Source organism: Brachyhypopomus gauderio, chromosome 21, assembly GCF_052324685.1.
Source record: "Brachyhypopomus gauderio isolate BG-103 chromosome 21, BGAUD_0.2, whole genome shotgun sequence".
Lineage (NCBI taxonomy): Eukaryota > Metazoa > Chordata > Actinopteri > Gymnotiformes > Hypopomidae > Brachyhypopomus > Brachyhypopomus gauderio.
Window position 1 is genome coordinate 1,243,863 of NC_135231.1, and position 26,185 is coordinate 1,270,047.

Genomic DNA, 26,185 nt, shown 5'->3' on the forward strand with positions numbered 1-26,185 from the left:
TCTCCATCCCTTCCTCCGAGCCACCCGGGCTCCATACCATGGGCTCCTCCGGGGTGTAGCACCGGGAGTCCATCTCGCTCCCCTCGGAGTGGGAAGGACGAACGCTCTCCGTCAGCCTTCTCTTCTCCCTCACGGTTGCCCCAGAGCGCTCCGACGCAGGCGGGCTCACCTCCTCCTCCTCAGTGTAAGGCCCGCCCTCCGAGTATTCAGACGGAGGTGGACTGTACCCTGAGTATTCGGGGGGGCTCGCCTCTTCCCCGCAGTACTCAGAGGGGTTGGAGCACTCGGACCCAGTGTAAGATGTTTTACACATGGGGGGTCCGGAGCTGTCACCGTGACAGAACCCCGCACCAGGGGTTTGCTACTCCCGGAGCGTCCCGCAAAGCGGGAAAGCCCTGAACTAGGGATGCACCGAAAATTCGGTTCGGCCGAAATGGCTTAAATTAGCATTTTCGGTTTTCGGCCGAAATACTTTCATCACCGAAACAACACAGCCGAAACAATGTGTTGTGATGACGCAAGCAAAAATCGCCTGCACGTGTTTATTTGGATAAAGCTAGCAAAAAAGTTTTCCAGTGATGGCGCCAAGGAAAAGGACATTACACCAAAAATTATGGAACTCGTTGCCTTAGACGATCTGCCGTTCTCTGTCGTAGGGATTTCGTCGGCTAATAGAGCACATTGAGCCCCGTTATGTTTTGCTGAGCAGACGACATTTCTCAGAAGCGTGTTTACCTGAGCTGTTTAATGTTGTTGCAACTCACGTCACGTTTTTATGAGAGAATTTATATTTATCTTTCAGGTCAGTCGGTTATAATTAAATTTAACTCGTATAAAATACATATATTTCTCCTCTCAGATAAAAACGGTCTGGAAGCGAGTTAAATTTAATTAGTGGTCGGCCATTGTCAGCGTTATCGCCGTTAACGGCCCACCACTAATTTTATTTTATAATATGCATTACTGTAATGTCAGTGCTAAATACATATTTTCAAATCAAATTTTGTAGTTGATTTATTCTTTGAATAGCAATGCTTTGATTTTAGTGAGGTTAGCCATAAATCCAATGTTACTAATAATTGGCATAATGTATTTCGGTGTTTCGGTTTTCGGCTTTCGGCCTTGGGTTTCTCATTTTCGGTTTCGGCTAAGAATTTTCATTTCGGTGCATCCCTACCCTGAACCTACACCAACGGGCAGGTCCGGAGCCACCGGACTCACGAGCCCCCGAGAGCCGTCTCCCCCGATGGTGGGAACCGCCGCAAACAGCTCTAAAACACCCTTCCTGGGAATACAGGGGAAAATACATTAAACAGAGGCACGTTGACAATCACAAACACTGGCACATGAAACACAAGGGGCACAAGAGGGAAAAGGGCATTAGGAAGAAACATCGAGCCTGACACACACACAGGCACAGGCAACCAAGTAATCGCTCTCCCCATTTGTAGAAGCGTGATCAGCGGTGTGAGCCCTCCTAGGACCGCAGGCAAAATGAGAGGTGGAGTCACTCTGCTCCTCGGAGCTGACTGTCCAGCACGTGAAGTGGGTCTTGACACACCAGGAGAGCGCGCTTCCGCCTGCTTGGTCCTGGGTGCACCCGCAGTTCCCTTGGGCGCTCCAGGAGGGCTGGCCTGTCGCCGCTCCTGAGTTGGTTCTCGAGGCACCCCTGGGGGCGTCTCGTACCCCCACGTTGGACCTTTGACCCCGCCAAGCCTCTCTCCTCGGAGGTGACGGAGGGCGAACAGACCATTTTGCTCGTTCCTGAAGCAGAACGAGCCTCCTCCTCCTGCCCGTCTCCCTTTTCCGACCTCACGGTCACCTCTGAACAAATAGAGGCGGAAGAGCCGGCTGCCTCCTCGCCCTCGCTGTCGGACTCGGTGGGGGGCGCGCACACGGACGGAGGGGGACTGACGTCAGGTTCCTCTTCACCGTAATATTCGGTTGGTGCCAAGTAAACGGACTGAGGGGGGCTGACTTGTGTACTTTCTTACATACCTTCTCAGAAGAGCAACACTTCTGGTAACCTTAGGTAAATTCTACAACATGATTGTACCCTGCTAAAACTCAAGGTATTGGTAAATAACAATTTTGCATAGATGTGTGTAGGATTACCGAAAAGTGAATGAGAAATTTAGACCACACCCAAATTTCCTGTTTCATAATAGTTCTATATTAGTGTGACGGGCAGTGTGAGCAACTAAAAGTCTCAGGGAAAGAGGATGGTTTAATAGAAAGTGCGCAAATACCAGTGACATAGATCCAGATTAAGGAAATAATAACCAGCAGTCAACTGGTACAAAGACAAGACATATATAGACGAACAAACGACCCTCAGGTGAGACAGATCACGGGTCCCGCCCACCTGAAGGACGAACATCACGTGACCAAAAACAGGACATCTGCCACTGTAAACGGGGGCGACCGGCAGGCCCCCCCCCCCCCCCCCCCCACCACAATGTGACAATTACATAATAATTAATATTTCATGCAGCAGTTTTACTGTTTTTAGTGACCAGTGTACGATGTTTTACACATGGGGATTTTGTGACATCAATACATAAATCAAGTAGCCACTCCCATCTCTGTAATCTATACAAAGATTTCCTATTCTGTGTGGATTTTTCATGTAGTGCGTTTTACAACATATCACAATGCAGCTTAATACATATCTGGGCACAGATCACTAGTAAACCAGCACTGACAGTGGCAAGAAATAACTGGGTAGAATTAAGGGGGAAACCTTGGAAGAACCAAGACTCAAGAGGGAACTAAATATAAATAGTTCCTGTTTTATTACATTGTTTATAGTCCATTAGCTTTTTCAGTATAGGTGTTTGTAGTTGGTGAAGGGTGGGTGAGCTGTGTTTGTTGTTCCACTGGAGTAGATGGATGAGTAAATCAACATCGGTTTATCTGATTGCACCACCAGGACATTTTCTGACATGACCTCAAACAGACAGCACTACAGAAACAATTTAATGGTAATAACAACAGTAACCTCACCTGGCTTTATTTAAAGTAGATAATTGTTTAGAATTAAAATTGGCTCGGGAGGGCCGTGCTATCAACTTGTAATTATATAATGCTGATTTTAATAGTCAAACAAGTTAATGCTTAAAAGATCATTGTAAACAAATTCTCCTTTCTTTTCAATTCTTTTCACTTCTCCCCATGAATCGTCTGTTCTCCATGATAACAGCCTGAGATTATAGGCAGTGCTGGGTTATTAAGTCTGATGATGAAGGAAGATGGCCCTGTGCAGTGATACAGAAGAAGTGGTTGGCAAAAGTCCCAGCCAGCTGCTGCCTCTGAACAAGATCTGTATATTTGTGAGTGGGTGGTAACAACAAATGTTGCATTGCTTTTGGGTCATTTTGATTTTGTAACCCTTGAACAAGACATTTCTTTTTACCTAGCAAACTTAATATAGAAACAGAAGAACTAGCATTTGTCCACCTGGAAATCAAATAGACCATCTGTGATCTATACACTGTGACGGGCAGGGTGAGCGAAAATAAATGGAAGCGATCACGCCAAGTCTCAGGGAAATAGGATGGTTTAATATGTAAAGTGCGCAAACCAAAACCCGTGAACTGATCCGAATTAAGGATATAATAACCAGCAGTCAACTGGTACAAAGACAAGACATATATAGACGAACAAACGACCCTCAGGTGAGACGGATTGCGGGCTCCGCCCACCTGAGGGACGAACACAACGCCACACCCACAGGACAAGCTGCTGCTGTAGACGGGGGCGACCAGTAGGGGGCCGCCGTACCGTGACATACACACTGTAATGTGTCTGATATATCAAATCTTTATGATCTGATACAAAGATATGAGCTTTATTTATAGTGTAATGTCAAATAAGTATATTCTTTAATATATATACATGGATGAAAAACCTGCTCATACTTTTCAGAAATCACAGAAATAAAACGCACACAGATAAATATTAGACTCAATTTTAAGCTAAGGCATTCTTAATTCTTAAATTATTAATAATTAAATTAAATATACTCCAATAACCCCCCCCCATGATCATAACATGATAATTATTAAAATGAAGGAAAAAGAGACAACCCTGAAATAATCACTTGAAGCTTTTAATAAAATGTAAACAGTAAATAATAAGTAATGAAAAGAAAAAGAAGCAAAGAAAAAGAAAAAGAAGCAAATGTATATTCTAGTTTTCTCAAAGACCTGTCTGAAACCCATCTGGCAAACCATCTGTCCAGGGCAGTGTGGTTTTTGGTGGAGGGGGAATGGACAGTGGGGCATCAGGGGGTGGTGTGCGGACCCATAACAGCTGAGACAGGTTAACTAATCTCCAGGCTTCATAAAATATTTTTTTAATTTTCAATATATGTTTACATTTATTTGCACAATATGATGGAGAAAGGAAATGTAGCTAGCAACCTCTATATTGTGGAAATAATAATAATAAAAAAAAACCCCAAGGATATTGTAACATTGTGAAGTAAGAGGCTTGCGCAAACACTGAGAGATGCACCATTTATTGAGGGCAAATCCAAAATCGTAGTTGTTACAATGGTCTGTTATTGAAAAGCCAGCAATGTCAGAAAAACGAAACAGAACTAGGACTAGGTTGTAAACTAGGACACAACTAGGTTGTGTGGTATTGATCTTTTTCATACCATCATACAATGTTCAGCTTATACGGTGGTATACAGTATTACCTGGGGGGGTCTAGCTTTTACAGTCCACTTACTTTCATTAACATTTGAAAGTTTAATTGACATGAAAATATTAATGAAAGTGTCTGTACACGTTAGCTAGCTAGTCAGAAAGCATTTAAAGTCTTACTTTTATTTACTTTACTTTCATTAACATCCCAAGCTAGCTAGTGCCAATGACTTCACACAAGAAAACTAAAGCATGCCAACTGTTTAAAATGGGTTAAACAAAACATGGATTAGCTTTACTCACTCCAGTTTGATTGACACAAAGTTCAGCAACAAGCACTTCCTGTGTGTTGTACCTACCCTTCTTGTCAGATTTGCTGTTTGCAAATTTGTTTCTGTAGCGTACTGGTAAAAGGCCACTGTAGTTAATGTACTGTCAACATATATAAATACCGTGGTATACCGAAATACTGTCATACCGAACTCTCCCTACCACAGCTGTTAGAGATTCAGGGCATGGAACTCCATAATTCATCTTTGACAAGCATTATTTGATTAAACTGTTCAGCCTTTCTTTATGGTCTGATGTTTGTGGTCTGAATGAACAGTTCATTGACCACCAAGTAACCAAAATTTCAGATACCTCACTGAACACAGAGGAAGTTACATTTCTTGGTGAGAATCAATTCCCCAGTGATGACCGACCAATCCGTGGATGGGAGTCTGAGGAAGCACAAATTGTCCACTCTGTATTTTCTCTTATAAAGAGCCTATGAGCACTGTTGAAACCTGCATCTAACTAATGCTAACCCTAGTAGATTTTCATGATGAGATGCATGAATAAAACCGTGAAGTTTTAGAATTCTTTTGGCCAAACAAATTCATACATAGATTGAAGCAATAGGATGTTGACGTCGTTACATTGTGAATCACCTCTTTGCCTCTCCTAAACAGAGAAATATACCAACAAATCAGAAATGCCCCAACTTTCAGGTGTTGTGCATGTTTTTCCATTGACTGTTATGACCCAATGTAGGCTCTGGATGTAACATCAATTAGAGACTGGTGTCTGGTACAGTGAAAAAACAGAGTAATTTTTTTTTATGTAGAGAATGTGAGTTTACTAAACAAAACATTTATTTTCGAATGTCTCCAGATTTGATGCAAAGTGCCTTTTACTTGGGGCTTGCAAATTGGTTCTCAGTTGGTATGTGTGAATTGTTCAAATGCGCGACTGAAGAGGTTTGCAGAGTCCTGAGAAACATCAATCATACTAAATATCTGGACCTGAACCTGCAAGTCTAAATCCTGCAGTGTGAATGATTTAATCTACACTGAAGTCAATGGCAGGAAAATATAAGAATTATGTCAGGTATATTAAATGAATTATGTTTCATCATGTACTGTGTTATTACAAATGCTGGCATAATTAATGCATTTTATGTGTTAACACAATATCTTTTGTGGTTATTCACATCTTTCTGCAGTATCAAAGAATGACCACAATGTGGAGAAAGCGAAGATGACAGTAAAATCATCTGGTTTACAGCGTTCATGTTCGGATGCAGAGAAGGATCACAGCGAGAATCACAAATCCATTTCTGGCTTTGTCCAACCTTCTACTGGATCCAGCTACTCCTTTGGGTTCAAAAAGCCTCCCACAGTTACTGGCACTGCTACTGTTCTCACACCGAGTGTCAGTTCTGTATCAGGAATCTCTACAACCATGGGCAAAACATCCAAGTCTTCCAGCATTCCCCTAAAACCCCCAAGTGTTAGTAGCAGCAATGCTAAAACCAGCTCTGATGTGTCAAACTCTGATCAGGGGGTCTTAGCTCCTAACTCATGTAAAAACATCCGCTATCGTAGTCTTCCCAGGCCTTCAAAGCCCAGCACAATGAATCTACCTGGAAATCAGTCAGGAGCGCGTCCAGTTAGCAGTAACATAGACGGTAGTCTGCTCAGCCTCAAACCAGTGCAAATCCAGTCCAAGCTGAAGGAACTGAGTGGCGGTTGTAACAGATTCAGTTTAGGGAATCAGACAGACAAGGAAAAAGAGAAAGCTAAAGCTAAGATGGTGGTGTCAAAAGCTGAATGTGGAGAAAATGGAGAACTGAAGAATGGGTCTTCTACATACACTGAGATCAAAGTACATCCTCCCTCCAAATTATTGGGACTCAGGCAGTCCTACAGCCGGGGGAAATATTCTGACCTGCCTTATCCAAGCTCTCAACGGTAAGACTAATAACCCTATCAGCACCTATTGACTATGTTTCACACATAATCAGTTACTGAATTAAATTGTTCCATCGTGTTTTTCACTTATGAGAAAATTTACACAGTTAAAAAGTAAACAGTTATAACTATTTCAGTTCAAAATGTTTCTTCTCATTTTTCAAAGTGCTATATTTTCTACATTTCATTTACTTGCATTTCAGAGAAGTGTAAGTCCTGCGAACCATTTCTTGCCTGCTGTGTTTCTAGACACTCTTAATACCTCTCTTTGTATTCCTAGGCCTTCAAGTGCCAAGTCCCAGTCCAAACCCATCCACCTGGTTCAACACAACTCCAACAGCTTGCACTGCCACATAGTCAACATGAAAGAACATTTTCCTCCCAAAGTGCTATCCTGCTCCAATGTCCTGGATCGCAGTTCCATTGCTTCTGGGCTCACTCCTAGCCCTGTTCCCACTCTCAGTGTTAACTCCTTGGATTGTTTCTCTGGCTCAACAGGAGAGCAAGAGACTCTCCCAGGCTCCTCTCCTGTGTTCTGCCCCAGGGTCAGAGCAAAGCATGAAGAGAAAAGTCTGGGAAACAGCAGATCTTCAGGCAACAAAGTCTCTCTAACACCTATAGCAGACAGTTTAGTGTAAGTGAGTGTGAGTGTGGAAGCTTCTCAATGATGTTGAAAGACAGATATTAAAGATTGCCATTGGTAAGCTGTGACAAGTTAACTTGGAATTAAGTCGGAACCCAATGCTTTACAATCAACATGCAGCTTTTACATACGCTTCATTCTAGTCATTCTAAAAGAGATGCAATTTTCTTTATCATAAATCAGTCTACACACATTACTCACAGAAATGCTTATACAATTTCTACACAGGATTCCAACATATGACTAAATAATTTTATTGAAGTAGAAGCAAGTTATCTCCAAGTACTAAGTTTAAATGTAAAGGTCTCAATACTAATGAAAATTGAATTTTTTTATATATAAATGCCTTTACAAAACAATCCTAAGCCATGTTTTTTTTCTCATTGAGAACTGAATGTGGATTGATGAGAAAAAAATCAGTTGAATACATTTAAAGATGTTGGTTGGAATCAGTGGGTGTGTGTGTGTGTGTGTGTGTGTGTGTGTGTGTGTGTGTGTGTGTGGTCTCCCTCACGGGTTGGGACCGACCTACCGTGACACAAAATCCTCTCTGTTTGGTTTTAATGTTCTATAAAAAGACATGCTTTGATAGAACTTAGCTTTTCTTTAATATCTGATGATAGTATTATTGTAGGACCTCATAAGGGAGTCTTTACAACAGCCAGTTTTATTTGCATTGAAAACTGCTTACACTTTCCAAGCTAAGCCTTCCCACATTACTGTTTCACGTCTTTTACTTTGCAGGTCTGATATCTACAGATCGTATTAAAAATGTGACCACAGCAAATTTCATGTCTCAGGGTCACACTTCATTACAATGTGATTAGTATAGCACTGTCTTTGTCATGGTAGATGCCAGTATGCTGTACAGAGTAGCCTCTGTACATTTCTCTACAGATACAAAATGTATCAACATCCTACAGTAGGTGTAATAAAAAAAGATGATTCAGTGTCTATTATGGTTTTTCCCACCATGAATGAAATGAAAAATTCACCAATACAATTGAAATAATGTGATCCATTCTTTGCCCCTCAGTCAGTATGACTCTTCTCAGAGTGATGATATAGAGGGGTGTGACTCACACACGATCATGAACATGACCGAGGTAGAAAGCCCCTCTTCACTACCATCTCCATCACAGAAGATCCCACCGATCAGGTCTGGTGAGTACATGCCTGTGCTGACTGGAGTTTTAAACATACTATAGTACCAATAGTACCACATAGTACCAGTTTGAAAATGACTTCTAATTAGTGCATTATTGGTGTGAATGGGGAGCAGATGTCATATAATGGCATACTTACTGGACCTTCTGCTGTCTGTTGAAGTTGCACACCCCGGCACGTGTATCCCTCAGATGACCCGGTCCAATAGCATCCCCATCCATGATTCTGACTGTGACCTGTACCAGACCTTGCTGGGCAGCACCTTGTCATTGACCGAACGTCCCAAGAGCATGATCCATTCTGGATCATTCATGGACAAAGAACCTGGGGACGATGGTGAGAGAAAAGGACTTTGGTGTTTCTGTAAGGTTACTGCAGTAACCTTATTAGTAGGCAAGACTGTTTCACCTTTGTAGTTTTGTAGTTTCAGACTAAACTAAAACAACCACTCTCACTTTGTAGTTCATGGCTCAGTGATCTCGTTGACGTCTAGTGCTTCCTCCAGTTATTCTTCAGTAAGTATTGCCCTGAACATGGACTCATTACACATGCAACAAAGTTTGAGTATGAAAGAATCATATATAGAGCATGACTTAATGTGTGCTGACATTTTATAGGGCTCTAGCTTGTATAAGTGTCCTTGGGTTAGTTTTCACTCATCAATAGTAGCACTAAAAGTAATAATTTAGTGTCTCTCTTACAAGGTATTCTTACAGTTTGCACTAATAAGCCATGTTTCCAAGGGCAATGAAAGCATTAACAAATATACGTTATACTGTAAATTTGGGAAGTTTTTTTTCTTGAGTTTCCTTTAGGCCATTTCAAACTCTTTATCTGCTGAGATAGAATAAACTGAAAAGACATTAAAAAGAACATTGTGGGACTACAGTATCAAAGGATAGGTCTGGGATAGGATATGTTAAGTGAAGAGCTAAGAATACAAGCAAACACAATGGTTTTGAATTACTGTTTCATTTCTGTTAACTGTCAACAAAGTACTGACATGCCAAAAACACTATAACCATAATGTCACGTTGAGGTCCCCTCCCTTTTGGGCGTGTGTTTACGTTGTCTACGTCTACTAGTCTGCGTCAGTGGATCTCCGTGGGTGCAGTTACATCTTGTGCTGATTCGTCTCACCTGTGGCTCGTCTCATCATCACATGGGGATTATTTGGTTTGTCTAGTTCGTGCAGTGTCCTGTGCTCGTCGTTGTCTGAGTCATACGTGTCTATGAGTGTGCCTGTTTTACGTGCGCTGTCTGCGCTTTTCGTGTAATACATTAAACGTTACATAAGTTCTACCAAAGATTCTGTCTCATCTTTTGACGCGCTACGACGAGCCGTGAGAGACACCATGCCAGGCTACACCACCCGGGCAAAGAAGGGCAAAGGACCCAGAAAGCGGAACCATGCCCCCTCCCCTGCCCAGCACCGCAAGGCCACGGTGACTCCCGAGATGATGGAGCAGGACCCCATGTGTGCTTTCATGCTCCGTCAGGCTCGGGAGTCATCCTGCCCGGAGAGGGCGGAGTACTTCCGCGAGTCCGCGGTGCGGATCTGGAAGGAGCGACACGCCTCTCCCACCAGGGAACTCTCGCCACTGCGGGTGGGCTCCTTCGAACTCTGCTCGACGGAGAAGACCCTGGAGAGCGAGTTTGGGGAGGAAGACTCCCCGAGCGAGGAGGAAGAGGGAGGAGGACTGTCCGCCCTCCGTGTGCTCTGCTCCCACCGTGGACTATGGTGAGGAGGAGGAAGGGGACAACCCTGCGTCCGTGTGCTCGGGTGGCTCCGAGAGCGCAGACGGTTCATACACGGAGGAGGAGGAAGAGAGTCCGCCTCCTTCTGAGCTCTCTGCCGGGACTGTGAAGGGGAGGAACAGTCCGGAGGTGGGCGTATCCCCGGAACGCTCCAAGGGAAGCGAAATGTACTATTCCCAGGGTGGCAGCCCGGAGCAGCCCATGAGCTGGAGCCTGGGCAGTGAGGAGGAGATGGAGGTCGAGGAAGACGCTCCCACTGCCAGGTCCGGAGGGCGATCGCGAGGTGAAGGGGGACTTCCCTGTGGTCCACCGAGTGGAGAGACCAGTCAGGGCAGGAGGAGGACCGCCCACCGCAGCACCCGTAGCTCCCGGCTTCTCTCCGCTGGCTGCTCTCCTTTTGCCGCACAGCCTGGCGCCGTTTACGTGTGTGTCTGTCCCAGTGTTCGTATGTATTCCCGTATGTCTGCCCAATCTCCTTTTCCTTCTCATGCCGCTGTGTGGTAATGTACCTGTTTGTGTGTTTGTAAATGTCCTGTTATGTATGTCTAACGTGTTTTCCCCGGTCTTCCCAGGGAGGGTGTTCTAGGCTGTTCGTGGCGGACCCGACACCGAGGGCGGTCACCTCCCAGATGCAGGACTGAGCGCGTCGGATCCGCCCATCGTCGTGGGTTCGGGGCACTTGGTCCTGTTGGTACCCCGGGACGGGTAGTGCCCTTGGAGGGGGCGTCTGTCACGTTGAGGTCCCCGACCCCTCCCTTTTGGGCATGTGTTTACGTTGTCTGTGTTTACTAGTCTGCGTCAGTGGATCTCCGTGGGTGCGGGTGCGTCTTGTGCTGATTCGTCTCACCTGTAGCTCGTCTCGTCATCACGTGGGGATTATGTGGTTTGTCTACTTAATGTGCGTTCGCACAGTGTCCTGTGCTCGTCGTTGTCTGAGTCATACGTGTCTGTGAGTGTGCCTGTTTTATGTGCGCTGTCTGCGCTTTTCGTGTAATACATTAAACGTTACATAAGTTCTACCAAAGATTCTGTCTCATCCTTCACCGCGCTACGGGCGTGACACATAACAATAATAAATAATAGTTTAAGAAATTAAACTAGCCATTCTCTTTGTTTTCATTTCATTACTCCATGTGACTTCAGTGATGGTAGATTTGGTTGTAATATGACAGAGTAGCGCACTAATGAGCTTTTCTTCTTCCTTGCACTCTCTCAGGCTGAAGAGCGGATACAAGGGGAAGTGAGTTCTTTTCTCAGTCTTTTTCATTTTGTCCTTATTGTCTTTGTCTTATATTAAATTTTTTCATCATGGCATAAGCACATTCAAAATCCCTCCAGTTTTCAGCGTAGTCAGCAAATGTCTGAAACGTTTATTTTATATCACATTTGCAAAATAGTTTTAATCTCTTGTTACAAACCCCTCAAGCTCGGTCTAGGGGGGGGGGGGGAAAGGAGTATGTAACAAGTGGAGATGGCAATCAGGTGGAAATGGATGAAGATGAGACTGAGATGTAGAAGAGAAGACCACAACAAAATTCCCAAGGTCAATATCTGTTTACTATGGGATATAGATCATATATATGTATATAATTATAATAACATGAGGAAAAACAAATAAGACTGGACCCTGGACGACACCAAATCAAAGAACACAACAAAACAAACACACCTTAAGCTAGAAACCCAAAACAACAAGAACTACCTCTCTAATCCAAGGAAAAACAAAACACAACTATCCTTATCTACCTATTCTAATAATTAAAACATACAAAGTGGGTGTCCGCCCCTTACCTACTGAATCTAAACAAGATAAGGCCTACGTGATGGATATGTAGGAGCGCGCTCTACCTTACTTGTCCAGCCCCAAAAACAACCAAACAACATAATCCCACAGAAACATCTATTACAAGGCTCATAGCTCAACCCTTACTCCAGGTTGTTTAGAGCAAACAATTTCAGGCTCAAGCAGCATGGCCCAAGCTGCTCTTCCTCTGTGGTCTCCCTCAGGTCTTCTCTCTCTCTCTCTCCCCCTAGTGGCGTCTTAAAAAGGCCAGGCTCCGCCCACAGTCCATCTCCTGAAAAACAAAACCCTGGCAAATGTGCACATGCACGTAACACTCTATATGCAGTAAATGCTGCAGATTTCCATTCATCCACATTTATGGAGGGAGCTGAGAATCCAGACGGAGACTTAAATGAGCCAAAACATCTAAGTAACAGATTTGCTTTTGGACCTCAATGTGGTGGATGAGCCAGTCACAAAGGTGTAGGACAGTGGCTTGAGGCAGTGGGTGATCTGGGCCAAAACATAGCAGAGCAGAGCTTTGTCATCTGTGATTTATGTGAGTTGTAAGCAAGGCTTATAGCTTGAATTTATAACATACATATGTTATACATATATATATATATATATATATATATATATATATATATATATATATATATATATATATATATATATATATATATATATATATATATATATATATATACAGCAAAGGTATGTTCTCATATATGCCTTATTTTATCAATCGTGCAATTATGTTTTCAGTTTTGCAACTTGATGATTCAACTTGCTGCATAAATCACAATTTTATTATTTTTTGTATTCTGTATTTCAGGATATTATTTTCTTACTGTGTATCATTCTATCCTATGAGTTGCTAAATGCTTTTTCTGTTGGCAAGTCTGACAAATATTTAACGTCTGAAAGCCTGCTGTATTTAAATTAAACCATTTTGCCAGTATCAAAATATGTTGAAACATCAAAAAAAAGTTTTAGTAATTTGTTGTTCATATTATCAGTGCTATGACCCTAATGCAGTTCGACTGCAGTAGGAACACAGCCCAGTTGCAGGGAATTAATAAAAATGGACTAATGTATTATGGTTTCCAAGTTAACACTACAATAGACAAGTTGAGGGCCAAAAGACTGCAGAGTACTGCATAAGCAGGAAGTCTAGCTTGAATTACTGTAGGTAGGCAATTGCATCCCTACAAACAGCAGTTTTTCAGTACCAGTATACCATCATAACGTTTTAAGTCCTGCTTATAGTTAAACCTTTTTTGGTTCATTTTGTTTTTTTAGTATGCACAATAAGTATTTTAATGTGTGTGTCTGTCCATGTTCTGTTCTTGTTCTTCCTGTCCTGTCTCCTTTTGCTGGTTGTGTCCTGGTCCCTGCTGTGTTCTCTGTCCCTATGCTTGTTATTATGACTGTCACATGGCCTGTTGCCATGTAATCTGCTTGTTTCTCAAATAGTTTTGAGAAAAAGGAAAAAAAAACTGATCTTATGCGTGGTAATGTGTGGTAATGAGAAATGTGTGGTAATGAGAATCCTTATAGTAGTGTAGAGGTTTCCCTTACTAATCCTTTAAAGTACATATAATTTACTATGCTTCAATTATTAATTGTCTCAATAAATATCTAATAGATAATTAATTCATGTAACGCTTGGGTGTGGGAAGCAGGCACCAAGACGATTATGGTGAACAACGAACATTTAATGAGAATATACGAATAAGCTCAGTGCAGAGCGCAAGCAGCACATTAACACACTCACACTGACACGTAGCTTTAGACAAAGACGAGCACACGACACCGCGCAAACGCACATTAAATAGGTGAATTACACAGACCCACGTGACCTCGAGACAAGGCACAGGTGTAACAAACGAACACGCTCACAAACAACCCACACCCACGGAAGTACAAACATGGACATATCTGCACGCAGACGACATAATGACACGCCCACAGAGAAGGGTCCGGAGCTGTTCCGTGACAGAACCCGCCACCAGGGGCTCGCTACTCCCGGAGCGTCCCGCGCAGCTGGAAAGCCCCGAACCAACACCGACGGGCAGGTCCGGAGCCGCCGGAATCACGAGCCTCCGAGAGCTGTCACCCCCGAACCGCTCTAGCACACCCTCCCTGGGAAGACAGGGGAGAAAACATTAAACATGGGCACGAGGACAAACACGCACACCGGCACAGCAAACACGAAGGGCACAAACGGGAACAGCGGGTTAGGGAGACACAAGGGGACAGACAAAAACACAGGAACACAGACATTCATCCCCGGAGCCACGCCTCCCGCCTTGGGCCAAGCCTGTAGCGGCGAGAAAGCTCCGGAGGCTGGAGATGCTGCAGGAGGCGGTTCTCCTCCCGCCTGTTCCGCCCGCTCAGCGCCAGGTGCCGCACGGCTGGCAGACGCGTCGGGTGCAGCGCGACTGGTCGACCGCCTGGGGGCGGCACAACTGGCGGACGCGCGAGGTGCAGCGCGACTGGTCGACCGCCTGGGGGCGGCATACCTGGCGGACGCGCGAGGTCCAGCACGACTGTCTGACCGCTTGGGGGACGCACACCTGCCGGACTCGCGAGGTGCAGCGCGACTTGCATTCCGCTTGGAGGCAGCGCGACCGGCGGGTCTCGCGGCAACCCTCCTCTCGGGTCCGCGGCTCCCTCCTCCGAGAGTGCCGTAAGGGCTTGCCGCCCTATAAGCCTGCTGGCGCTCCCTCTCTGGGAACCCCCCGTAGGAAGCCCCTCCTTTGCCACGCCAGCCCCCTCTGGAACCGGTATCGGGGGTGGTGTCCATCGCCGGCATCTCCTCCTCGGCCACGCTCCAGTCCATGGACTGTGCGGGGGTCTCACATCGGGAGTGGTCCATGGGCTCCTCCCCACAGGAGTCCCCACTCTCCAACGCGGGCGAACTGTCCGGTCCGCTCCCACCCCCTTTGCATACGGTCGAGAGCGAACTCACCGACCGAAGACTCTTCCCCTCACTCTCCTCGCTCTGCTCGTCGGTTCCCGACGGGGCTGGGTGCAGCGACGAAGGGGGACTGAAGTCTTCCCTCTCCTCGCCGTAGTCCGACGGTGGAGGACTGACGTCTTCCTCCCCGTAGTAGACCGTGCTCCTTGAGCAAACTGAGGGGGGATACTCCTCCTCCTCCGAGCCGTCTTCCTCGGACTCGTCCTCGGGAGGATTGGCACGTACCATCCCCGCGTAGACGACCAGCGGGTCCTCCGTGCCCTCTTCGGTTTCGGCCAGGGGGTTGGTCTCGCGCGGAGTCCCTCTCTCCACGCCGCCTGGAGAAACACCTCCTCTCTCCTCTCCTCGGCACTCTCAGGAACACGCACGGGAGAAGCCGCGCGCTGGGGCTTGAATTCCCCCTCCCTCCACACACGGCTGCCCACCGCAGTAGGTGGCGGCTCTAGGGACGCAGGGGGGTGTTTCTCCTTCCATATGTGCACCGCGGATTGGCGGAAGTGTTCCGCCGTCTCCGCGTCCTCCGACTCTTGAGCTGCGCAGAGCATATAGTGCAGAGGGGATCTTGCTTCATCTCCCGCTCGGTGACGGGGGCTTCGCGGCGTCGGACTGGGGAAGAGCCGTGATGGTGCCGGCTTCTTCTCTTCCCCTTCGGTGCTCGGGTGGCGTATCCTGGCATTCTTTTGCGGCTCGTCTTTCTGTAACGCTTGGGTGTGGGAAGCAGGCACCAAGACGATTACGGTGAACAACGAACATTTAATGAGAATATACGAATAAGCTCAGTGCAGAGCGCAAGCAGCACATTAACACACTCACACTGACACGTAGCTTTAGACAAAGACGAGCACACGACACCGCGCGAACGCACATTAAATAGGTGAATTACACAGACCCACGTGACCTCGAGACAAGGCACAGGTGTAACAAACGAACACGCTCACAAACAACCCACACCCACGGAAGTACAAACATGGACATATCTGCACGCAGACGACATAATGACACGCCCACAGAGAAGGGTCCGGAGCTGTTCCGTGATCATTCAAAACAGTCTCATTCTAATCAAACCAGAATCACAATCTTTCTTAACTAAAGAAAGTAACTAATGATTGATCTCTGAACGATTAAAATTTCTTTGAAAGTATTGACATCAACCACAATCTGAATGATACCAACACAGACAATTTAGTAAATGGTATAATGCAGGATTTGTTATCTTGATTCCCCGATGGAGAACAAAGCAAATGCATCTGTGCTGAGTTTGAACAGCAGAGTAACTGCATTCACACCGAAAGCGATAAAATCGCTCTCCGTCGCCAGCATTGCGTCGTGTCGGGGCGTGTCCAACATCACGCCGGCATGCAGCACGTGACAGATATTCAAATCACGTTTTTAAAGCAGGACGCAGTACTTATTTATTTTAATCTATTGATGACAGGACACACGATTATAAAGGAGTGCGTGTATAAAACATAGTGTGTGTATAAAACACATATAGTACATAAACCTAAAATGTTTATGTAATTTTTTTTACTTTTTACCCCAGACCCGAAGATTAAACAGGAATAAAAAAAATATTGGAATATGTATTCAAACATTACAGACCAAAGTATAATGGTGCTAGTTTTGATAACTAACAATAAAGTGGTCTGAGCCTGGGAAAGGCGAGATGTTTTTTTGTAGGCGAGAGAGATTGCATGCAAGGAAAAGAAAGCTTCCAGTGTACAAATCTTGATTATGATTATCTAAACAAAACTGATTGAATACCAAGCACAAATACATTCAAAATAGCACTTGCAATTTGCACTAATTGATGAGATAGATATACCAGCTCAGGTTTGAGAGTTTGAGAGTCTGGCACAGGCCAGAGTTGATGGAGCCTCTCTTAAAAGGTGTAATGTTGGTAAAGAGCAAACTAGAGAGAAAATGAGGTTTTGTTGATGAAGGTATTTAAAACACCTAAATTTGCTATCGGACACACCCTCTTCCTTCTGTTGAAGAAAGTCTATATGTTGCTGGTGGTGCTGCCACCTGCTGGATTGGTATGATACTTACAGTAGTTTTAATTTTTGTATTGGCACCTCAGGTAAGTGTGGTTTTGCAACTAATTGCTCTTTGTCTTATATCTACAGCAAATACGTAAGCTGAGAAGAGAGCTGGAGTCCTCTCAGGAGAAGGTGGCCAGTTTAACCTCTCAACTGTCTGCTAATGTACGTATCTCTGTAGCTTGTGAATTTCCCCAGTGTTGGAGTAATTATTTTAGCTTTTTGCTAATTTTGCTATTTGCCTCTTACTGATGTTTATCTTGATCTCACTGTGATTTGATACCCTCGCATGCGGTTGAGATTTTTAGTGATATTTAAGAGCTTTGAAATATGTCAGATGATTCGAGTAGACATTATGCCGAGCAATGCTTGTGTGGGTCTGTTTGATGTGTAAAGGACATACAGATCCTTGTTTAGTTTCTTTTCAGTACCTGTCTAGATCAGGAGAAAGTTACCTCAACTTTCTATCCTAAAATTCCTGTTTGCCGCAGGGCTAAAGAACTGCAAGTTTGTCTGTGCTGCTTGTGCTGCTCTTCGTTTCCCTCTCACGTTCTCTGACAGTCACCTCTCAGTTTGCTAAAATTATCTTGGTATTTGTTTATTTTTTTTTGAAAGAGTAAAGCATAATATTCAGAAGAACATAGTTTTCAAACTGGCCTTAGTAGAACACTGTAGTACACTGTCTATAGAGTATTAGGCATGTTCAGATACTGGAGTGTGTAAATTAGGGAGCAATAATGTGTAAGGATCGATCCTGAAAGAAATGTAGACAGGATCCCTGGAACGTCAGCACTCTGCCACTCTCAGTCAACAAACTTGAACGACAAACAGTGACAGCATCATAACATCCCAGATTATTATATTATATTAGATTACAATATTATATATCTTAATACCCATGAACCCCTAGTTCTACTCATTTAACAAAGATGAGAGGTATTTTAGAAAATGCCTGACTGTAAAATAAGGTTTTCAAGCCTAACATTAAATATTGAGAAATTAAATACTTCTGTGTGAGTCTGAAACATTGACAGGAAGGTTATTCCATAATGTTAGAGACTTAGAGTGTTAGTGTTAGAGAGAGAAAATATCTGTAGTATAACCAAATAGTAAGGTTGTCACGGTGAGGCGGCCCCCTACCGGCCGCCTCTGTCCACAGCGGCTGTTGTTGTTGTTGTTGTTTAGTGACGTCATGTGCGTCCCTCAGGTGGGCGGAGCCCGTGATCCGTCTCACCTGAGGGTCGTTTGTTTGCCTATATATGTCTTGTCTTTGTACCAGTTGACCGCTGGTCATTATATCCTTAATTTGGAGATAGTGCACGGGTTTTTGGTTTGCGCACTTTCTATTAAACCATCCTTTTTCCCTGAGACTTGGCGTGATCGCTTCCTTTTAGTTGCTCACCCCCGCCCGTCACAAAGGTATTCCAGTTGTTCAATCTGGAAGTGAATAATGCACATCTATCTTTTCTGAGACATGTAAAGATAGTATGCTCCTAATATTTGCAATTTTGTAGGTTATTAATATTTGCAATTTATTTGCAGGTGGATAAAGGCTGTCCTAGAAAAATTATTTCTATGAAATATTATTTACTGAGCATCGAACAAAAGACTGTGATTCATAATTGCAAAAAGATCATTAACTGTTAACGATGGTGTGATTGGGAGACCATCAAGATTTTAATTATATACTGAGAATCCATATCTTGCTGGTGGAGGATGGGCTCAAGAAATGAGCTACTGTCTCTAACTATACACCCACAAGCTTATTAAAAAAAAGTAAAGAAGCGTTTCTAATGAAGTGGCTGATCATTGTGTATTTCATTGGAGGCTTAAATCCAAATTTTCTTACAAAAATATGGATATAGACACTACATGGGCATTTGTCAGCTATGTGTTTTCTAAATTAACCCCCCCACACTTCCCCACCTCAATAGGCCAACCTGGTGGCAGCATTTGAGCAGAGTCTCACCATGATGACTAACCGCCTGCAGACCCTCTCAGCCAGTGCTGAACAGAAGGTAACCACTGTCAGAAACACTGTTTACCAGACAGACACGTACTATGAAATAGGTAGACTGTCGGTTACTGACTAAACATTAAGAAAATCGAGGAATATGTTAATAATGACCCAGTGTATTTAATTCACCAACATGGAGCTATAACAAAATTAGCTGAACAAAATTAACCTGAAATAACTGTAGCCTAGCCAGTACCAACTGACGTATGAAAGAGGCAGGTCACTGTGTTCAACCAGATCAGAACTAGCGGATTGGTTGGTATGAAGGGTCCCCTTTCATAACATGCTGCAGGTTCACAAGCCTCCATACACAATGTGGGGCACATGCAACAATGAGACAGGCAAAAAACAAAAAGGTCAGCTTTACAATACATATGTTGAGGGAACAGTGATATATGTTTAAGAAGCATTAATGTTTCTTAAATATAAATGGTGTCTTTGATGGTGTTTGCCCCTTTAGGACTCCGAGCTAATGGAGCTGAGGGATACCATAGAACATTTGAAAATGAAGAACACAGAGGCACAGGATGTCATACAAGGAGCCCTGAACAAACCTGATGTCACTGCCAAAGGTAAACCCTGTTTTAACTTCTTAAAAGAAGTGTTTTTGTTGTTTTTTGTTAGAATAACAGCATGCTAAGAACTGTGATGGTTACTGCTTTCTCAGCTTTGAAGTTCTTGGAATGGGGAGAAAGCAATATGATGTCTCTTCTGAGAACCAAGTAGCCTGTTCCATAAATACATATCTTATATTTGTAACAAACCAAACCATTTGTAAATTGTTTGAAAATTCAGTATGTTCTCATTATTATATGCATGGATTTCCTGCCTACATGAATTAGTAGATGCATCTTCCTTATGAAAATATGGCAGCCACGTTGACGCACAAGATTCGGCCTTGAGGTAATGGAGCAAGCAAAATGCAGGCTGCTTCCAAATGTACATTTGTTTTATTCTATTTAGAGGTATAAATAATGTCTATTGCTAGTCTATAGTGACATGTCAGTGATATGATATATAGTGATAAGGTCTGATGGCTAAAATGTTTAGGGATTTGCACAGCACACTTTCATCAGGTAAGCTCAACATCTGTCTCACTAACTCTTGCACAACATGAATTTACTTTTGCTTTGCCTCATTCTCTCTTTTAGAGCTGCGAATCAAGAGGCAGAACTCATCAGAGAGCATCTCCAGTTTAAACAGCATCTCCAGCCACTCAAGTATGAGCAGTCTGAAGGGGGATGCTAAAAAGAAGAAGAAAAAGAACTGGGTATGAAAAGACGAAAGTACAGGTGTTTTTTATACTAATGATGACCTTACCGTTTGGTCCAAAATTACTGCTTAAAAACACTACAATGGTTACGAATTTTCAAAAACACAGCAGATTTTCGTAAGGTAAATCCAGTAGCTCACTATCTTACTGGGAGCATTGAGGTGAGCATTCTGTACAAATTAACACAAAATTTTGATACCTGTGACGTGGGGACAGAGGCAGCAGGAGGCGTAAGCTGTGAGCGAAAGGCTTTAATTATCCATTGCTCAAAAGCAAACACTCAGGTCACAAGGCAGAATAAACACAACAGGATACTTGATGAAGTGAAGTAGCAGGTCCGGTGCAGAGCAGGCTATCCCACGTAGCGAGGCGAGGGGTGCAGGCTGAATGCGCAGCACTGGATGACGCAACCTGAGGGCATTTAAAGAGCCCGAGTCTAATCAGTGGCAGGTGTCAATACTCAGGTGATTGGGATGGAAGGAGTGTCAGGGAATGAGAGGGTGTGCGCTGTGTCGGAGTGGGCGTGCGTGAGAGGGAATGAGAGGGTGTGCGCTGTGTCGGAGTGGGCGTGCGTGAGAGGGAAGGAGTGTGTGTGCGCGCGCCCTTTTCGTGGCGTCTGGGCTGACCCACCGTGATAATACCAAAACCTCACACCTTTCATTTCATATTTAAGATTTAAACTATTTCTGTAATATACATACAGTTGTCTAAAACTAAATAAATGTTTTGGTGACCATTTGAGTGGTCAGTTTTAGACACTCAGCAGACATATCAGTGATACTTCATGGATTCTTGAAGTAAATGATCATGATACTGTTGGGAGTTTATTAATCATCTATAAAGGACTACTCAAAGTGTTATTTCAGTCATGTTTGTTTTGTGTAAACATTTAAATAAAATTTGAATCATCAGTAAACACTTGGCCAAACTGAAACAGTAAAAGTAAAAAATGTTTTAAGGAGTTAAATTGTGACATGCTTAAGTCACTGAGGCCTTTTTATTTAACTGGTGAGAGAATAAACAATAGCCACATAAAAACCACCATTGCATGTTCCTTAAATAAGCAGTAAAAATATTGCTGTCTAACAATAATTTTTATGTTTGTGAAATGATACTACATTCACACTACCTGTGATGAGAAGATAAATACCTAAATACTTAAATATCTATCTATTTATCTAATTTAGATAAATACATTATAATCCTAAAATCTCTCCTGGCTGTTTTGCTACATTAATATAATTGACTCCATTACCTGTCTACATATTCATCTCTCACTATCTCTATCTCCATCTCTCTCCGTCTCCCTCCAGTTACGGAGTTCCCTTGGCAAGGCGTTCACCATTAAGAAGGGCACAAAGGCTGATGCTCTGTACTCCGACACTGAAGAAACTGCCACTCCTGAGGACTCTGTCCCCAGCAACCAGGCCCATGAGAGAGAAGAGCCCATGCCCCTCCAAACCACCTCTTTCTCTGCGTGAGTGAACAGTTAAATTTTCTGTGAAGTTGTTTACCTGAGAAACTATAAACAATCATGTTTGTGCTGCAGAATTAGTGAAGGACAAGAGGAGCACGAGAGTGGAGAAAAGGTTGTATCTGAGTTGCGTTCAGAGCTTTTGGAGAAAGAAATGAAGCTGACGGATATCCGTCTAGAGGCACTAAACTCAGCCCATCAACTAGAACAGTTGAAAGGGGTCATGAACAGAATGCAGGTTTGTCGGTCTTTTATGTGATACTTTCTTTCACATACTTTTCTTTCTTTCTTTAACATCACATCAATCATTCTGTGGAAAACGTGGTACTTTTTTTTGGAAAAACACACCTAAAATGCAACTTGGACTAATCACTGATTATAAACAGTTAGAACACTAGATTTAATCCATTATAGTGTTAGAATATACTGGCAAATATGTTCCTTCAGAAACAGAAATATTCCTTCAAAACATTCTAGAAATCTGGACAGAATGATGACACGATTCCCTTTCAGCTTACAGTGGAAAATCTGAAAGCAGAGAATGACCAGCTGAAAATAGATGCTCCATCCTCACTGTTGCTGCACTGTGGTCCCCCCATATCTTCTCTCTCTCAGCCATATGGACCACCTACTGTGCTAAGGTCCAACCAGCTCAAACTCACCAAGAGCCTGAGCTTCAGCCTCTATGAGTGCTCTGTGCCCAGTAAGTTGACTGCTTTTCATATACATTATTTACAATGTAGGCATTGACACAGGCAATGTGTTGTTACTGCGAGTGTAATAGGCAATGTATAAAAAACAACTGAGTTATCATTGGTGTAACATGATTACAGACTGCTTTACATTTTATTTATTTATTTGTTTATGGTTGATTTTACATTTTTCTCTTTTTGGCACGGTCAATCTCAAGACCTGTAGGCACTTCTCTTTTGTATTAGCCCTACACTGTGCAAGCATTTTTATTTTTGTCCCACAAATGGGATAAAATTAGACTTTTAAATTATTATTTTTTTTACATTGAATATGAATTTGTTTTTTTTTTAGACATTTTCTATAAGGTATGTTTTTAAAGTGATTAAGTTTTACCTTCAGTGTATATTACTCATTATTCATATACAAGTTTGTCATTAAACCTAAAATATGTATAGACTTCCAAAAATGATTTTTGGATAATCTCTTCAGAGTGACGCCGGGGGCGTCGGGACGGAGGCACAGGTTGAAATGAAGGGAGTTTATTCTCCATGTCAATGGCAACGAAAACAGACAACGAAAAACAGGCAATAAGCAAAAACAAAGGACGTATGTAGCTTTCAAACGACGAGCTAGAGGTCCCGTGTGGCTTCCAGCGGGACAATGTGCAGCACTGGACCGAACGACCTGCGGGCTTAAAAAAGAGGGAAACATAATTGCGTACAGGTGTTAGTACTCGGGTGAATGGGACGGTGGGAGTGGTTGCGTGCTCGGGGGTGTGTGCTGGGATCGCCTGCTGGCCGGGATGCGCGCCCTCTGGTGGCGACCCGGCCCCCTCACCGTGACATTCAGTATAAAGCAAAAGTCTGTTAAGTTCCACTTGATACCACTTTTTCACATTAAATATAATTTTTCATGTACAAAATGAAAAAAAAAAACTAACCCTAGGTGAATTGAGGTTCCAGTCCAGCATACAACAAGGAAGCAACATGAGCAGAGGGTTGGGGAGCACTAAGGGCAAAAGACTGAAGTAGACAGAGTAGGAGACTGGGAGTTCAGCAGGTCAGGTGACAGGTTGGATAGAAGCTATGGGGCGGCAGCATTGTCATGGGAACAGGGCACAGCAGAACAGGTGGATCAGACGTATATCAGTAATGAATCAGCATCATTTAAGAGACAGATTTTGGGTCAAGGAGGGGGAGGATGAACCATGAACACACTGAATTTCTGCATTATATTTTGTTGCAGTAACATTGTATTTATTCATATGATGACTTCCTAATTCTATTTTAATTTATTTAAAGTTCACACAAATGACATTCCACTGCATAGTGTTGTCACACTCTTTGAAATGTGGCAATTGGTTCTGGCCTTAATTTACAGTGTTTAACCTCAAAAGAATGAGGCTTTGTCAGATTTACCTTTTCCTTTCACTCTCTAGACTTTGCATCCATGAAGGCAATGAATTTATCCTGCCAAAGTGATGAAGTTCGACTCAGAGTCTTGGTGCATATTACAGATAAGAAGCTATCTGGAGAGGTATTTAGTCCAAGTCCAAATAACAAGTCCAAGTGTCATCACCTTCATTTTACCATCAAAACCTGCCATCATATACAACTAGGCTTTTGCATGCCTTTCAGACTTTGCAAAAGTGAATGTCAGGAAACCTGATTCCTGTCCAGGTGTCGATGTCTGTAGACCACTGGTTCTTTGGTAATTTCACTTGAACACTGTCTAGGCCCAGGAGCATTGACAACAGCCCTCTAGCGACATTTTAGGCAGGCACTGCTAGTGCTATCTGGCACCTGTTCCAAGAGAGATAAAGACTACAGGGAGAGCGGTTCAGTATGTTGGCCACAGAGCTACGTACAAGGGTTTGGCAGGCATACTCATCATTTGAGAAGGCTGCACAGGAGGAATTAGCATTGCAATACTTGCTGAACACATTGTGCTGGAAAAGCTGATGCAACATAAAACATGCAACTTACAACATACAACCAGGCACCAGCCTACCTGGCTGCTGAGCTGAAATTGAACGCTGTCACTAAGCCCAACTAGTATTTACTTCCACGTCATCTTGCAGCTCTCTGGCAGTGTTCACGATAGGCACCAGACGTTGGCAGTTCAAGGTTGTGGCTTTTAGGCTTTGCTATATGCATATATATGCAACATGCATAAATGAACATGTTGGAGCGAGGCAGTAAACCGGTTGTTTCTGAGGAAGTGCATGAGTGGAACTGTGAGTGGAAACAGATCCAGCCAAAACGGACAAGAGTGCAGCGGTGGCCCACTCCATGGCACACTGGTTAATGGACACAGTGCAGCAGTGATGGTGTTCTCCAGAGTAGGCAGGGAGTTCTTTGTGATCAGAGGACAGCACTGATGCTAATATGTTAACTCCCAACGTCTAACAGGCACAGAGTGGGGTTGAGATGTTTGTGGCCTACAACAGTTGGTGGATGAGCCAGTCAAAGTAAAACTATTGTATGATGAGAGAACTGTTACATCTAGTAATGGCTCTTACCTCTATGGCATCCCCTTTCATTCTGCGGACAGATCACAATTTGCTGACATTGCTCATGCAGTTCAAAGAGCCTGAGAGCCAGGCAGCAAGGTGGATCATATTGCCTGGCACAGATGTGTGGAGCCTCCCAGGACACTGGGTAGACTAGGACAGTGGTGGTGGGCAGGCCACGGTGAGAGATCACAGGGATGGTTGACCTTTAAAGGGGCACTACGTGATCACTGCCACTACTAGGTGGGGGAGAGAAAGCAGGGAGGGAATACTGATGATGCTAAGAAAAGGCATAAAAAAAGGCATTTTTTGTCAGTGCCAGAGGATGCTAAGCATATTTCCTATTTTGGTTGGTCCTGGGTGTCTAGTATGTATATACTGGTTAATTATTTTTGAATGTAGATACCTTTGCAATTTGCTAACCTGTGTTGTTGGGTTTATCAGGTGAAAAAGCAGGATTTCTATATAGGATCAGTATTGATCAACTCAAGAACTGATTGGGTTACACTAGACAAATTCATCATTGCAGCTTTCCAGGTGAGTTCCATTATATGCAAGCTTTTAATAGTTAAAGTATATGGACTTCAATTCTTCAATTCTAAATGGTTGCAAATATGAATGTGATTCATTTGTAGTTTGACTTTCTTTGTTAGGATTACATTTCCAAGGTGGACCCAAGTAGTAGTATGGGTCTGTCTGTAGACTCCATCTACAGCTACAATGTAAATCAGAGCAGAAGATTCCTGGGATCAGAGAGCCCAGCGAGCCCTCCCTGTGAATGTTTGAATAAAGGGTCTGGACTAATCACTGTGACTCTCAAAGGTCTCTTTGACTCATTCAACTTTCTTTATACAGTGGGGAAAATAAGTATTTAGTCAGTCACCAATTGTGCAAGTTCTCCCACTTAAAAAGATGAGAGAGGCCTGTAATTGACATCATAGGTAGACCTCA

At 43.5% G+C, this 26,185-nt stretch overlaps 1 protein-coding gene across 4 annotated transcripts in view; it reads left to right on the top strand.

Annotated features, from left to right (window-relative positions):
- LOC143484827 (neuron navigator 1-like) overlaps window positions 1-26,185 on the top strand; it is a 62,161-nt gene that overhangs the window by 30,291 nt on the left and 5,685 nt on the right. For 3 of the 4 annotated variants that reach the window (XM_076983779.1, XM_076983778.1, XM_076983776.1), the window contains exons 4-19: window positions 6,139-6,886; window positions 7,167-7,520; window positions 8,566-8,693; window positions 8,859-9,032; window positions 9,159-9,211; window positions 11,671-11,694; window positions 17,353-17,430; window positions 19,200-19,283; window positions 19,743-19,854; window positions 20,434-20,552; window positions 21,869-22,032; window positions 22,105-22,267; window positions 22,543-22,732; window positions 24,161-24,258; window positions 25,679-25,771; window positions 25,888-26,056. In XM_076983779.1, the coding sequence (XP_076839894.1) occupies window positions 6,139-6,886; window positions 7,167-7,520; window positions 8,566-8,693; window positions 8,859-9,032; window positions 9,159-9,211; window positions 11,671-11,694; window positions 17,353-17,430; window positions 19,200-19,283; window positions 19,743-19,854; window positions 20,434-20,552; window positions 21,869-22,032; window positions 22,105-22,267; window positions 22,543-22,732; window positions 24,161-24,258; window positions 25,679-25,771; window positions 25,888-26,056 (2,751 nt within the window). The remainder of the gene's footprint in view (window positions 1-6,138; window positions 6,887-7,166; window positions 7,521-8,565; window positions 8,694-8,858; window positions 9,033-9,158; window positions 9,212-11,670; window positions 11,695-17,352; window positions 17,431-19,199; window positions 19,284-19,742; window positions 19,855-20,433; window positions 20,553-21,868; window positions 22,033-22,104; window positions 22,268-22,542; window positions 22,733-24,160; window positions 24,259-25,678; window positions 25,772-25,887; window positions 26,057-26,185) is intronic. The other variant, XM_076983777.1, reaches the window with a different exon arrangement.